The sequence below is a fragment of the Mauremys mutica genome, chromosome 1, assembly GCF_020497125.1.
Source record: "Mauremys mutica isolate MM-2020 ecotype Southern chromosome 1, ASM2049712v1, whole genome shotgun sequence".
NCBI classification, from domain to species: Eukaryota; Metazoa; Chordata; order Testudines; family Geoemydidae; genus Mauremys; species Mauremys mutica.
Genome location: NC_059072.1, coordinates 122547396 through 122561124, shown reverse-complemented (window position 1 = coordinate 122561124; position 13729 = coordinate 122547396). Strand labels below are relative to the sequence as shown.

The following is a 13729-nucleotide window of genomic DNA, read 5'->3' as shown; positions in this document are numbered from 1 at the left end:
GGTGAGTACCAAATTTGAAACCTAGCCAGGACACTGGGGCTAATATCTTTACTCTTCCATAACAAGTCATGGGATCATCAGGGTAAATCCTATTCCATCCTTCAAGACCATCAAAGGCCCCATAAGCAATAGGCATGCATAAATTAATGTATCTGAAGAGTCTGAATGCAGAGTTTGCATCTCCTGTGTGTAGTGAAGCACAGCTTTATCGGTGTTCCTGTATGTATCTCTGCAAAGATGTGTAGACAATGAAGCAAGAGGAAGCTATAGGAGGACTGAGGATAGGGCCAGTATATCCATTTCTACTCTAGTCAGATGGCCACATAGACCCCTACGGAGGAGCTGTAGGAGCTTTTGCAGCCTCAGGGGTGCAATAGAGGCCACACACTAGTGGAAGTGGGAGAACGCCTTCTCCTACCCATCTCTTCATACACCACAGAACTCTCCTGAACCAACTACTTGGACTTGGTTGACATAGGTTGAACAACTTAGTTCTTCTTCGTAGCTGGTGCTCGTGTAGTTGGTTTTGCATTCCTTCTGAAAGATGGCACCTCTTGCAGCCCAATACGTATTAACACCAGCTGGAGTGTTAGGTCAGCAGCAACTCAGAAGGAAGAAAGTCACCTACCTGAAGTATCAGTGTCACTTCCTGCAAACCCAGGAGATCTATATTCCAGTAACTGAGCCCACCTCTCCTTTGTTTGGGAGACCCGACAGGAGCATAGGATGGGGTGGCATGGCTATCCTGGCCGCAGTGCTATCCTGGCTATCGGCTAATGCCACTCTTGTTAATTTATATGAGTGAATGGATAAAATCCATGACCATGATTTTATCCTACTTAGATGGGTATTGACTAAATGTTGTTGCTTTCAAGTGGCTTTCTCCTGACCCATGTGAAGTGAATCTTCTGGCTTTAGTGACACTGACAATTCAAGTAGGTGACATTCTTCCTTCTGAGCTGCTGCATCCAGCTTGAAATGTCCACATCTCAAAAAAACAAAAACAAAAAACCCACCACCACCAAATTTGGCAAATGTATCACCCCTTTCAATAAAGAGGGCAAGGATTGAATAGTCATAAATTGAACAGTCACCTGCATATTTATGCAGCAGTGCAATGCAAACTTCACTGCTATTGCCCTTGGTATATCTATAAGTACAGATTTCTGGTTCCTAGGCTGAAGATCCCAGTGACATTTACAGGAAGACTAAATTCAGTTATTCAGCTGCCAGCTCCCAGGTCTTAACCATGGAGAAAGTTCTGGGTGTTGAAATATTTTAAGGATCTGTAAATTAGCCATAGGGTGGAAAAGCCTTATAAAATGAGATTCATCTTACTGAACTCTAAAGCTTCACAATCTTCTGTGGTGAAAAGCACACACACATATGCAAGATAGCAGATGATATAGAAAGTGTTTTCTTGGCAGTGGAACATTTGAAGGCAGGCATCACACTTTTGTCTAGCATTGGAGCTTTGGTCATAAATCTTGTAGTTATAAGATCAGCACCCAGAACAACTTATGGTAGAATCTAAACTAACAAAGCATCGAAAACAAAGCAAAGAAATTCCAGAACCCCTAAAGCTCTTCTCCTAATCTCTGTTTGAGGAAAGGTTTACAGGGATGATGTGTAGATTAATAGTGGGTGGGAGTCTCCCAATGCTGATTTTAAATTAAACTATGTGTCTTGATATTGGTTAGCCTTCCCTTCATGCAAAGGGCATTTTTATGAGTTAATAAGTCAACAGTACATACATAAAGCAGCTTGCATCCATTTTTTGAGGTGCAAAATACATGTCATTGTGGTTTCAGCCTCAAGCTGCCCATTTAAATGTCATTGTGGAAATCAGCGACTCAAACTATATGAAACAGAGGAGGAAAATGCTGGGCTTAGACAGCAGAACCAAAATCTTTGTCTTTTTTGAGTGTGAAGTTTCCTAAAAAGTCAGTGTATATTTTTTAAATGTTAGTATGCAAATGTGTGTCATGCGGCAACATTCTGAAGTCAAGTGTGATTTCAGACACTGAAAGCCATTGGTAAAGTTGCCAGCATTAGTTCTTCTTTCATTGGTTTAGAAACAAGTTGTACGTCCCTTGTCTTTTGCCCAAATTCAAGGGAAAATAATCCTTCACCCTGTGCCACTACGACTGTGTCTAACAGGAAACATAGGGACAGGGTAGACTACAGAGTTCGATGACCATGCCCTGTTGCCGCTAGCGCTCCTTGTTTATCATAGGGTCATGGGGAAGAATAATGAAAATTTCTACCAAGAGGCCTTGTCTGCACTGGGTATTTCAGCCACCAGTGACCAGCATAGATGCATCAGTGCAAAACCTTAGCCTAGAGAGGCAAAGCTGCTATAGGCCTTGACTGGCACCAGTGTATCTTATCCCAGTATCAAACATGGGTGAGCTGCCAGGGTGCAATTTATGGTTATTGTTGATTGGGCCTGACTATACTAGGGGTTTGCACTAGTGGCTGTCCACTGATGGCTGGAATCCCCAGTGTAAGTCTCAGCCTCCATTTTGAGAGGCAAATAGCTCTCCGGTGACCAGGAGAGGGCAGTGTATATTGCAACTGGAAATTCTGGGCCTGTCAGTGAGTTTTGACAGTGTCACTTTAAATATGCTTTTAATGGCTGTTTATGGAGCTGTAATAATGGCCATTAAAGCCATATCTAATCTCTTAAGGTGCTACATGTAAATAAACACCCCTCTGCATAAAAATGCCTTGCCAGTAATTTTTTTTAAGCAAATGATAGAGAATAAAGGAAATGTTTTATAGAATGTATTCAAACCCTTAAGGGACTCTAATTGCTTTTAATTTCCATGTGTGATGGTCCTTATCCAAGGAAAGTATGCTGCATGGACTGTAAGCCATTTTATCCCATAGAGCGTTTAACAGAGCATGCCTGGAATTAGCTGAGCTCCTTCCCTCTCTCTCTCTCTCTGATCTCTATTACCCTTCACTGTGATTAAACACACAGTGTTTTGCTGCTTGATCTTCAAGGACGTTTAGAAAGGTTATACGAATTAGAATATTCTAATTGTCTTGCCTGAGCTCTTCTGTTTGTCCTCCATGTTTATTACATCACCTGTGAAACGGAGGCTCTCTTTCCTGTTTAAAACAAGAGGTTAATGATGCCTATTAAGACATGCTGAGGTTTTTCTCTGTGTCCCAGCAGAGAGCTCAGGAAGAATTCCTTTTACTGCTGAAGATCAGGGGTACCCCAGTAGGTAGGAGAGATTTTGTTCTGCAACTAACATTCCAGTTGCTCACAAAACAGGTCTATACCTTTTCACAAGTGAAAGAGCCTTGTATATCCTTTTTAAAGAGACATCACTGACAGTTTTTCCTCTTAAATTTCAAGACAATTTGGTGCTTGTAAAAAATGCCAAATTGAAGGCCCTGCAGGCTGAAATCCTCTCTCCACAGGACAGACGCAGGAGAGTGCAAGCAGTGGCAATACAAGTTCTACCCATGTCACACTGCCAGTGTGTCTCAGCCCTGGCCCTGGTCTCATTTGGTGTTGTTCCAGTCCCCTTCCCTCTTCCAGTGAGGCCAGCTTCATATGCCCATCTGTCCTCTTTCCACATAAACATCTCTGTGCCGTTTTCCGTGCTACCCCTACACATGGCATGCCGTGCCTCACGTATGAGGCCACCACCCTCTTCTCATTCAAGTCCTGCTGTGTTACCAATGGGAGAACTAGATGGCAGATTCTGACAAGCTTGGGGAATAACTGGGAGTTGTTTATATATTCTAATTTTAAAACAAACAATAAAACTACTCACTGAGTCAACATAGATGTGTCCAATCAGTATCTTCATATTACTAAGATGTAGCCAGTCACCTCCTTGAGTGCTCTACTTAGTCCTGTTCTCTGTTTATCTCCTTGTCTGCCTTTAGAGTATGAGCTCCTTGGGGCAGAGACCATGCCTTCTTTTCTGTCTGGAAATCTCTTAGCACATCTAAGAGTTTGGATGATTATCCAAAGCTCTTGTGTGCAAGTGTGTGATGGAAAGTTTCTCATTCATCAAGGACCCAACACCTCTTCCTCCTGCCACCTTCCTCTGAAGCCTCAGGACGTGTCTGCACAAACAGTTAGTGCAGCAAGCTGTGGTGGAAATCTACAGTGCACTAGCCTGCTGCTCATTAACAGTCTGTGCTGACCCTGCTACCATGCACTAAAAATTGCTTACTATATTTTGTTCTAGCCTGCTTTGAAGGGGGCATATGTCAGTGTGCATGGGGGAACTTGTAGCACATAGTAGCAGGGTCCATCTGGCCAGTTAGGGCACAGCAGGCTAGTGCATGGTAGATTCACACTCTCGTTTGCCACGCACAAACTGTTCATCTAGACAAGCCCTCAGAGAGAAAAATGCATTCAAATATGTCAAAACTTAAAATGGAGAGCTTGTTAATCCATTTTGATAAATATGTGAAGACAGAGAGCTAAGAGAAATTCTGATTTTATCTTAAACCCCAAGCAGTTCTTAATGTGGCTGAACCAGTAGATTCATCCTTATTAAAAAAATTTCTCTTCTTCTCTGGTCCCATTCATATTGGGTAAAATAGCTTTTGTCTTGTTTCTGATCTAGCACAAGCCAGTAACACCAGACTGTCTATTTACTTTCATGTATGTACATCTGCACCAGATGACCACAGCAGAAACATACGCTGAGAAACAGCTGTTGTTTCCAGTTATGACTAAAACTGAGGCCGCTCTTTTTGTTTGGCGTGTCCCTGAACAAAAGACTGGATAAGTACAATATATTATTTTTCTCAGCAATGGAATTATTTTTTTTAAAAATCAGATTTTGTAGAAAAAGGAAGACTTCTCCCATTAGATGAGGATTATCATGTTTACATTTTACAAAGGCCACAGATCAACCCTGCCATAGTAACAACTTTCACTCACTACCAATCCAGGCTACATTTGAAATGCTAACTTAGAGATGAAAGGCTCTCTATCCCTTGAGCCATCTAGCAACTTGCTGCATTTATTTTTCAGAAATTAATTTAAAAAAGAGAAGCAATTGTTTTTGCAAACAGTCCTTTGACTTCTATCCCAGTGGCATTTTGGAGCATTATTGCAAATTATTCAATTTAAATGCGTAGTCAAGCCTACATCATTATTCCTATTTTATACTTAAGTGAAAAAACAGGCAGCCAGTCTAGAAAAAAACATTCTTTACCAGGCCAAAAAATAAACCAGAAACCTTGCCTTGAAATAATGTTGCTGTTTACAAGAACGTCTTGTAGGAAGATTCCAATTACTGCAGCAGAGCTCAGGGATACATTGCATTATAAACACTAATTAATGAAAGTATTTATGTTTTTGGCTTTAGACAAGACAATCCTGCATTCTTAAAAATTAATTAAAACTATTACAGAGACTTATGTTCATACCTAAATGTGTTCCAACTAGCAGCTATCCATTAGTCACAGAAAAATTGGCCACTCATTAACATCCTATGAGTTCTAAGGTCTTTTTAACTACATACTCACCCACCCACTTGCCCCACATAGCTTGCCTTGCAATCATTGCTCCTGATGGCAAGAATTAAGAAATAAAAGGAATGATGATACCCAATAAAGCATGACTCCTAAAGCTCTTCCTCTAATATAGTATAAAGCACTTGATTGGTTCATTGTTCCTACACCCAATTTCTGGACTTGAATGGGAATGTTCAGATCCAAATTTGTTGCTTATAACCTTTTAATTTTGATTTGAAAGGAAAATGAGACTCTACCAGCACCCTTGGCCTGTTCCATTAGACCCAGTGATATTGCAATAACGTAAGAAGCACGGACACTCTGAAATAACAATGGCTGGGATAGGAAAGGTTAGACGGTGGTAAAATTGGAGGCTTCCAAAGTGCAAGATGTTGTAAACCCAAAACTTAGGTTAGATTTACCAGTGTGCTGGCAAACTTTAGTTGGATATCAATGGTGGGTCCTCTACAGATATAACACATTAGATAAGTTGGATAGTTTTCTGCAAGCCTGAGCCAAGTAAACAGTTCAAATCAAAACCTTGGTTTCAACTCAGAACAAAGGAAAACTTGACACTATGGGCCGAGCTTTACTTCAAGTTTTGGAGCTTGTACGATCCTAAAGCTCAGAGGGTGTGGATATTTCTGTCATCCTTCCAACCTCACTTCAGTATTGCCTGCCAGGGTGCAGCTTTAGCCAGGTGCTCTTCACCCTGTTGCTTATCTTGGTTAGGCTTTGAGAAAGCTGGGAGATGGTGCTGTTGGTTTGATGTAAAGGAGATGAAGAGCTCAGTGTTGTCTGGGCTGCTGGAATATCAGCTTGTTGTGCATTCTCATTATGAGCCATCGGGACCACTCTAGACATCAAATAATATTGGGGAGAGGACTGAGCCTCGCGCGACTTTGCAAGTAAGGACTTTGGAGGTGTGGAAACAGTAACCCATAATGACTCTCTGGGCTCTGGCAGAGAGGAAGGACCTCAGCCATTTGTGTTCACCCCAGCAACCATTTGGAGGTGGGACAGGAGTATCTGGTGATCAAATGCTGCAGAGCACCAGCAGGGTGAGCCCTGCTACATTTCATTTGTTTTTAGAGAGGTGGAAGTCAGCCGCCAGAGCAGCAAGTACTTTCGTTGTACCATGCCCTGAGGCATCTGTGGTGTTGGTAACAGACAAGCAATGCTGGAGATTTTTGTTATGCTTGTTTCCCAAATAGCTTGCTTAGAAAAAAGAGGTTAGACGTTTAGTGGTAATTTTTTATGTCTCTAGCAAAATCTAGATCAACAACTCAAAGGACACACAGAAGTCATGTGATTACTGCTGACCTGTGCTGGATTTGAACAGTGGATTAGTTCTGTAATTAGCAATCCCTTGAGCCATCCAGTCTCCCAAAAAGAAAGCTGCTTTTTTTTTTTTAATTCACTACTAAGACTTTATACTAAACATTTATGGAGTTTATTGCCCTCAACTTCACCTTGGGCTTAATTGGCTTAAATGCTTAATTAACATAGTAATGACTGATTAATTTTCAAGGGATTATTTTTTACATTAAGATCATAAGTACTGCATTAACATTATGCAACCAAAGTTCTGGAAAACCTTGCCAGTGTGTTTTGTTTACAACAGCCAAATCATTTGCATTTCACCTCATTGTGAAGATTTGCCCTGTGGTAACCATGCTTAGGGCTGGTATTAAAGCCTGTCCTGTGTATGGAGATTAGAGCTGTTTTGGAAACCATGAAATGTAGTTATTGGGCTCACACGATTCACAATTAAATGAGAAGCAAGGAATGAGTGTCCTCAGATAATACAGTAATCACACCCATAAAGGATACTATCTGAATACTATGTATGGTTATCTTCCATTTACCAAGTGCCTTTCATGACAAAAGACCCAAAGTGCTTTACAAAGTGGTTTATTACAAATATGTTGTTCTGTTACTTTATATAAAGTAATATATCAAGTCATAAGTGAATGATACTTTATGAGAATAAGACATTTTTTGCCTCATCCCCCACTGTTTATGTGATACTTTCACAGCAAAGTTTGGTTGCATTCAGAATCATATCTCAATGCATATGAAATTTGGAGTTGAAACCAAAAGATGAAATTCATTTAGGGTTGCCAACCCTCCAGGATTCTCCTGGAATCTCCAGGAATTAAAGATTAATCTTTAAATAAAGATTATGTCATGTGAGGAAACCTCCAGGAATACAGCCAACCAAAATTGGCAACCCTATATTCACCCCATCCAGAGAGTCTAGTCACCACTTATTTCCCACTCTTTGAGAATTTAGGCTCTGCCTAGGTCTTTTGCTGACCTTCCGCACATGGGAGAATTTCACCCTAATTGAGGATCAAATAGGGATAACACAGTTTTGTATCAAATCTTAATTTTATTTCTCTCCCATCCCAAAATGTACAGTCTGAGACTCATAAAATTCCACCTGGCCTGCAGAGACTATCTTGCCCTGCTGGGTGAATACCATTGAACTCTTATTTAATAATAATAATTTAAAAAAAAACCCAAGTACTGCAGCATGGCTGGAATTTTAGTGCTGTCTGAGTAGCTCTCATCCTTTCATTCCTAGGAAAAGGAACACTTGTGGGTTATAATGTCCCCCTTTTTATCTCCCTTGCTCCTATCTAAGAATACCAGAGAGGGGTAAAAGCAGAATTTCAGCCTTAACATTGAATTAAACTCTTTAGGGTGTAGACTGTCCCTTATTTTGAATTTCTGCAGCATTCAGCACAATGAAGCCCTGATCCTGATTGGGGTCTTCAGATGTAATAGAAATAGATGTAATAGAATACAGATGTCCTGACTTTTGGCAATACCATGTGCATATCTGATAATAAGTGTTAGGGTGGTGGTGGTCTTTTCCCCTTCATAATAATATGAAGGTTCTGTTCAGAGTACAGCAACTAAGCAGTAGCTGCAGGTATGGGACTAGGCAATGCTGCAGGTTGAACTGAAAAAAAGGCTATTGTTTTGCTGTAGCGCAACAGCAAGAAGATTTGGCAGCATAATGGAGATGGTATATAAAGAAACTAATTATGCCTTTACAGTCTCTTTGGACTATTCCCCCCCCCCCCCCCCGCACTCACAAAGAATCTTCCTTATCCTCAAACAGCTCCTCTCTGAAGAGGCCAACAACAGTGCATTCATTGAAAAGCTGCAGTCGGAACACAGGGGGAGACAACAGCACATTGGAGCCCTGGAGGCCAGGCTAGAGGTCAGTGTCTGTCATTTTGCCGGTAATTGCACTCCCATGCCACTATAAAGGGAACTCTTAGAGGCAGATGGAGATTTTCCATTTAGTTTCCCTGTATATTTTTTTTAAATGTTCAGTGGTCTCCCCTATGAAGACAGTCGTGTTTTCTGTTAATAATTAGGGCCTTGGATAAATTCTCCATTTCTCGCCGATTTTTTGGGAGGCATATTCTTTGGCTGTTATTTTCATAGTGCATTATAGAAAATAAACATGACCTTGATTAAAAGACCATCAGGTATCTTGTCTGTGATCCACACTATGGGGCAGATTCTCTGCCCTAATCAGCTTCTGGAGCAGAAGCCTCCCCTAACTCACCTGCTGAGGATGCCTTCAGTATGGAGAAGTCAGCAGCGGGGCATAGAATAGGCAGAGGCCACTCCTACTCTTCTCTCCCTGCAGGGAATTTTATGGGGGTTAGCCATAAAAGGAGTGGCCTTTTAACAATCCACAGCTGATTTATTGTCCCAATTTGCAGTAGCCCCCAGGTTGTGCTGCTCAAACTTGGGCCAGGGTGAGGGCTGGAAAAGAGAAACAACTGGCTTCTTGAAAGTCCCCCACACTCTGCTGTGAGGAGCAGAAACTACATATGGTACAGAACCTGCCGCTGTAAAAAAAAATGTGTCATGGGGGTTGCTTACAGCCTGTTGTGCCCAGTCACAATAAAACAGTGATTCTCAAAGTTTTATATTGGTGACCCCTTTCACACATCAAGCCAGTGAGTGTGACCCCCCTTATAAATTAAAACACTTCTTTTATATTTAACACTATTATAAATGCTGGAGGTGAAATGGGGTTTGGGGGCAGAGGCTGACAGCTCGTGACCCCCCATGTAAAAACCTCATGACCCCTTGAGGGGTCACGACCCCCAGTTTGAGAAACCTAGCAATTTGCTATCGCAGTGTGGAAGGGACCTAACTATGTTCTAACCCAGCCTGTGAATCATGCTGCAGCCTATGGCCAAAATGACAGACATTGAACCATTCTTTTGGCTGTAGTACTTTTCAGAGACATAGTTAAGTCTAATTTACACTGCAAAACTAAATCATGCTTAAAATACATTGGGGACAATCATATAACTGATTCCTCTGACAGTTGTATTTACAAAGTAGACACGCCCTCAAGTTTGAAACAGAACAAAACCCCACCATCTGTGGTGTAACTGAAGGCTGAATTTGACCTACTAGATACAGGGAACTTTGTAAAAAATATGAATTATGTAGTTTAAAACAACTCTAAGTTAAATTCCACACTTGCATGCTCTGTAACAGTTAGTATCAAAGATATGGAAGGTTGGATACAAATCCAAGCAAGTACTTGGAAGTTTTTCCTCATAAAACTTATCAGAATCTCTTTGGTCTGGAACATATGGCTAGAAATCTTGTGACTACAGGCTATTTTGCCAAATTGCCAAAGGTTCTTGTTTCCTGCTAAATCAGAATTACTGCAAGAATATCTATTTCACGTGATATTTTGGTACTTATCATTCAAGATGGAACCAGGAAATTGCAGAGGAATGTTGAAAAATGTAACTATTTTTTACAAAATGATGCTTTGTTTTCTGGTATGAAAATAAGGTTCTTTTCTGGGATCTATTCTTATTTTACCTAATCCTGGTCATCTACCCTAGTAACAATGGAAACCTCACAACCCTGGTATTTAGAACCAAATATTTTGAGTGGCATAAAAGAAACAACAATAGTAATGCTTTGCACTTCTATAACACATTCTGTCTGAGGATTGCAAAACATTTCACAGATATTCATGAATTAAGCTTCACAATATCCATCAGGGCAATATTGTTCTCCAATTTTACAGGGGGTGGGGAGGGAACTGAAGTTAACAGATGTAATTATGTGGCCTTTTAAGATGACTGTATTTTTTTCTGAGAATTGCAGAATTTCTGGAAGTTATTTTAGGGTATGAACCTTTAGAGAATAGGGCTGAGTGCTGGAGCTCTGCTACTACAGAGTTAAAGATTTGTGTGTGGATTTACTTCCCCAAAGCATTACAAATAACTTGTCCAACTCCACACAGCAAGTCAGTGAAAGACCTTGTAATAGAACTCAGATCCTCCTGACTCTTAGTCTGATGCGTTAGACACAAGCACATCCTTTTCCTTTCCCCAGGACCATCTGTAAGGGTAATTATAAAGGGATTACACCCACTGAATATTGCACATTTATGACAGATCTGTCTGGAATTGATGTGATTTTTAGAATGTGGGTGGATCTACCTACTATGTTCCTCTGTCCCATTTGTTTTGAATGGACATTTCACTAAAAATAATGACACTATCAAATATGCAGGAAATTGGCTTTATATCAGCTTTGAAAAATGTGTGAGAAAGTGCGAGAGTTTACCCAGAAATCTTCTTTTCTCCCTACCCCACTCCACCTTTCTCCACACCTTTTCTCTCTTCCAGGCAAATGCTACCTGGTTACTTTTCAGCTGGCACTGCCAGTTTTGTTAAAGTTGCAGCTAGTGAGTTGCCAATTATTGCATTTTAAAAGCATCTTTGTCAGCCTGTGCTGGCATTGCTGTTGCTTACATTGGTTCACCTTTCCTATTGATAGAAGCAGCTGCCTATGGATGTGTTGAATTAGCAATGATGGTAGTGCCAGCCATTGTGCGGAGGGGGCAGATTGTCTGTGCCTAACAGGAGACAGTAAGATGCATCAGACAGTGGCTTTTGTAGCACCCAAGGGATGATACATAAACCCTAACAAAATGGGCGAGATGGATCAAAAAGTAGCAAGAACTGAGGAGCAGAAGAAGAGAGTGAAAAGAAGTATTGGAACGGTCTGCACATCCTGGAGCATGTTCTGGATATAGCCATGGCAATTATTATTAGAGAACAAATAAGCCTGGATTAGAGATCACTTTGGGCCACCTATATTTCAAGCATGCCAGAAAAAGGGCTTTCTTGCAGTGTGCTTGAGGGCTGTGCTCAGACTTGCATCACTCAGTGCCCTGGCCTACAAAACCTGGATATTTTATTTGATGTTTGATTTATTCTTGAGGAAGCAGACTAGAAAGCTCTGCTGTGGTGTCTCCAGGTATTAATTTCAGTTGAGGTTACTTCATTAAAGTGTCTAACATAGTTTTGCTTTAACACCTCCTACAGCTGGCAATGACTGCGTGGATGTAGCCAGCATCTATATATATCGTGCAGAAGGTCTGAGAAGTCATCCCAGGCATGCAGAACATACGCCTAATGCAGATGCAGGGTGGGAACTAGGTGTTCCTGATGAATAAGACCTGAAGCAATATGGCTATGACTATAGCTTCCTTAAAGTTGTGGGCAAATATTTGCTCCACTGTAACTGATACGTGGAGGAAGAACTTCAAGAAAAGCTATCCCATGTCCTGCTTAGGAACCATCTCTGGTGTGGGGAGGCCATGAAAAGCACTTTAAGAGAGCTGCATCATTGACAAGTCAGTGTGTATCTGGATGCAGGAAAACATAACTATGAAGAATCAAACCAGATGAGGCAGAAATTAGTTGCCAAATTAAAATCCCCATACTAGCTGTACACCAAGTTCCAGACTGAATGCTGTGGTTCCTTCAAAAAGACCTGTAAAAATATCACACTGTACCCTTAAAGGAAAACTGAGAAGTAGTATAAAATCCTAATCACTATATCTAATTGCATAAAAGAGTAAATCATTAAAAAATTAAGTGTCTTCAGTGTAAGGAAAACAATTGGGCAAGAAGCTAGACAATGTAGTGAGGCAAATTACAACTAAAATAACAGGTTTCCCATTAGAAAGCATTGAAAATCATTGTATAGTTTGTGGCCCCAGGCCTTAATTACTGTGTACTATTAAAACCCTGCTCTGAAGATGGAATTAATTTAGTCATACTCTTTTCTAGGAGGGCACTAATCGCTATAGTATCTGAGTGCCTCACAAATAGTAATTAATTTATTTTCACAATAAAGTTGTGAGTTGAGGGGTTGGTATTATCCCCTTTTTAAAGATGGGCAATTGAGGCACTAACATTGAAGTCAAAAGTATCCACTAATTTTGGATGCCCAATCTGAGACCTCAATGGCCTGATTTCTTGGGTACTTAGCATCATACAGCACTTTGTATATTCAAAGCACAGCTTCTACTGATTTCAGTTGCAGCTATGAGTGCTCAGCACAGCAGTTTCAAGTTGGGTACCCACAAAGTGAAGAACCCACAATTAGTAGCCATCTGTGAAAAGCCAGGTTTAAGTGACTTTCCCAGCATCAAACAGGAACTCTGTGGTACAGTCAGGGGTAGAATTCCTTCCCCCGGGCAGCCATAAACAGCCTTAACTATCATTTATCTTCCTGCAAACTCTGCCTCACTTACTCACACCTTCCAGCTTCCGCAACAAATAATGCGGGGGTCCTACAAATAACACCCTCATTTACTACACACAGACCCGCCAACAGCAATTCCCCAGGGCAGAACAGAAAATGGGCATGGCCAGGGATTCCACATGCCTGCCCAGCTGCCTTAGCCACTGCCGGTAACACCCCATGCGCACCTAGGAGCCCTGTGGCCCGCCCGGGCAATTTAAAAGGGCCCAGGGCTCCTGCCTTTTTAAATCACCCGGGCCCCTGGGCAATTGCCCCCTTTGCCCCCTCTCTCGGCAGGCCTGACTACACAACCCTGATTAAGTCCCGGAGCAGGACTATCCTGTGCACTGAATGAGGAAAGGGTTCTGTGAAAAAAATAATCTGTGATCATGTAAAAAGACTGTATTAAAATGCATATGCACAAGAGGGTAGAATTAAGGTTTCAATGGCAATCTAAAGTCTGGCCTTTCCCAACATTTGAATGTGTGTGTTACACTCCCAGACCAGAGAGAGTTCAAAATGGGAGCATTTTAATAAACTTAGAATCCAACCCCCCCACCCTCCCCAAATGCACTCATAGCTTGCATAAACACAGTTGCTACTGTCTCTCTCTCTGGAGCACACC

The 13729-nt window shown here is 41.3% G+C and overlaps 1 protein-coding gene across 4 annotated transcripts in view; it reads left to right on the top strand.

Annotated features, from left to right (window-relative positions):
* LMNTD1 (lamin tail domain containing 1) overlaps nt 1–13729 on the top strand; it is a 295944-nt gene that overhangs the window by 143906 nt on the left and 138309 nt on the right. For 3 of the 4 annotated variants that reach the window (XM_044998324.1, XM_044998355.1, XM_044998344.1), the window contains one exon: nt 8633–8734. The exons of the other annotated variant lie outside the window; for it this stretch is intronic. In XM_044998324.1, the coding sequence (XP_044854259.1) occupies nt 8633–8734 (102 nt within the window). The remainder of the gene's footprint in view (nt 1–8632; nt 8735–13729) is intronic. 4 annotated transcript variants of the gene reach the window in all.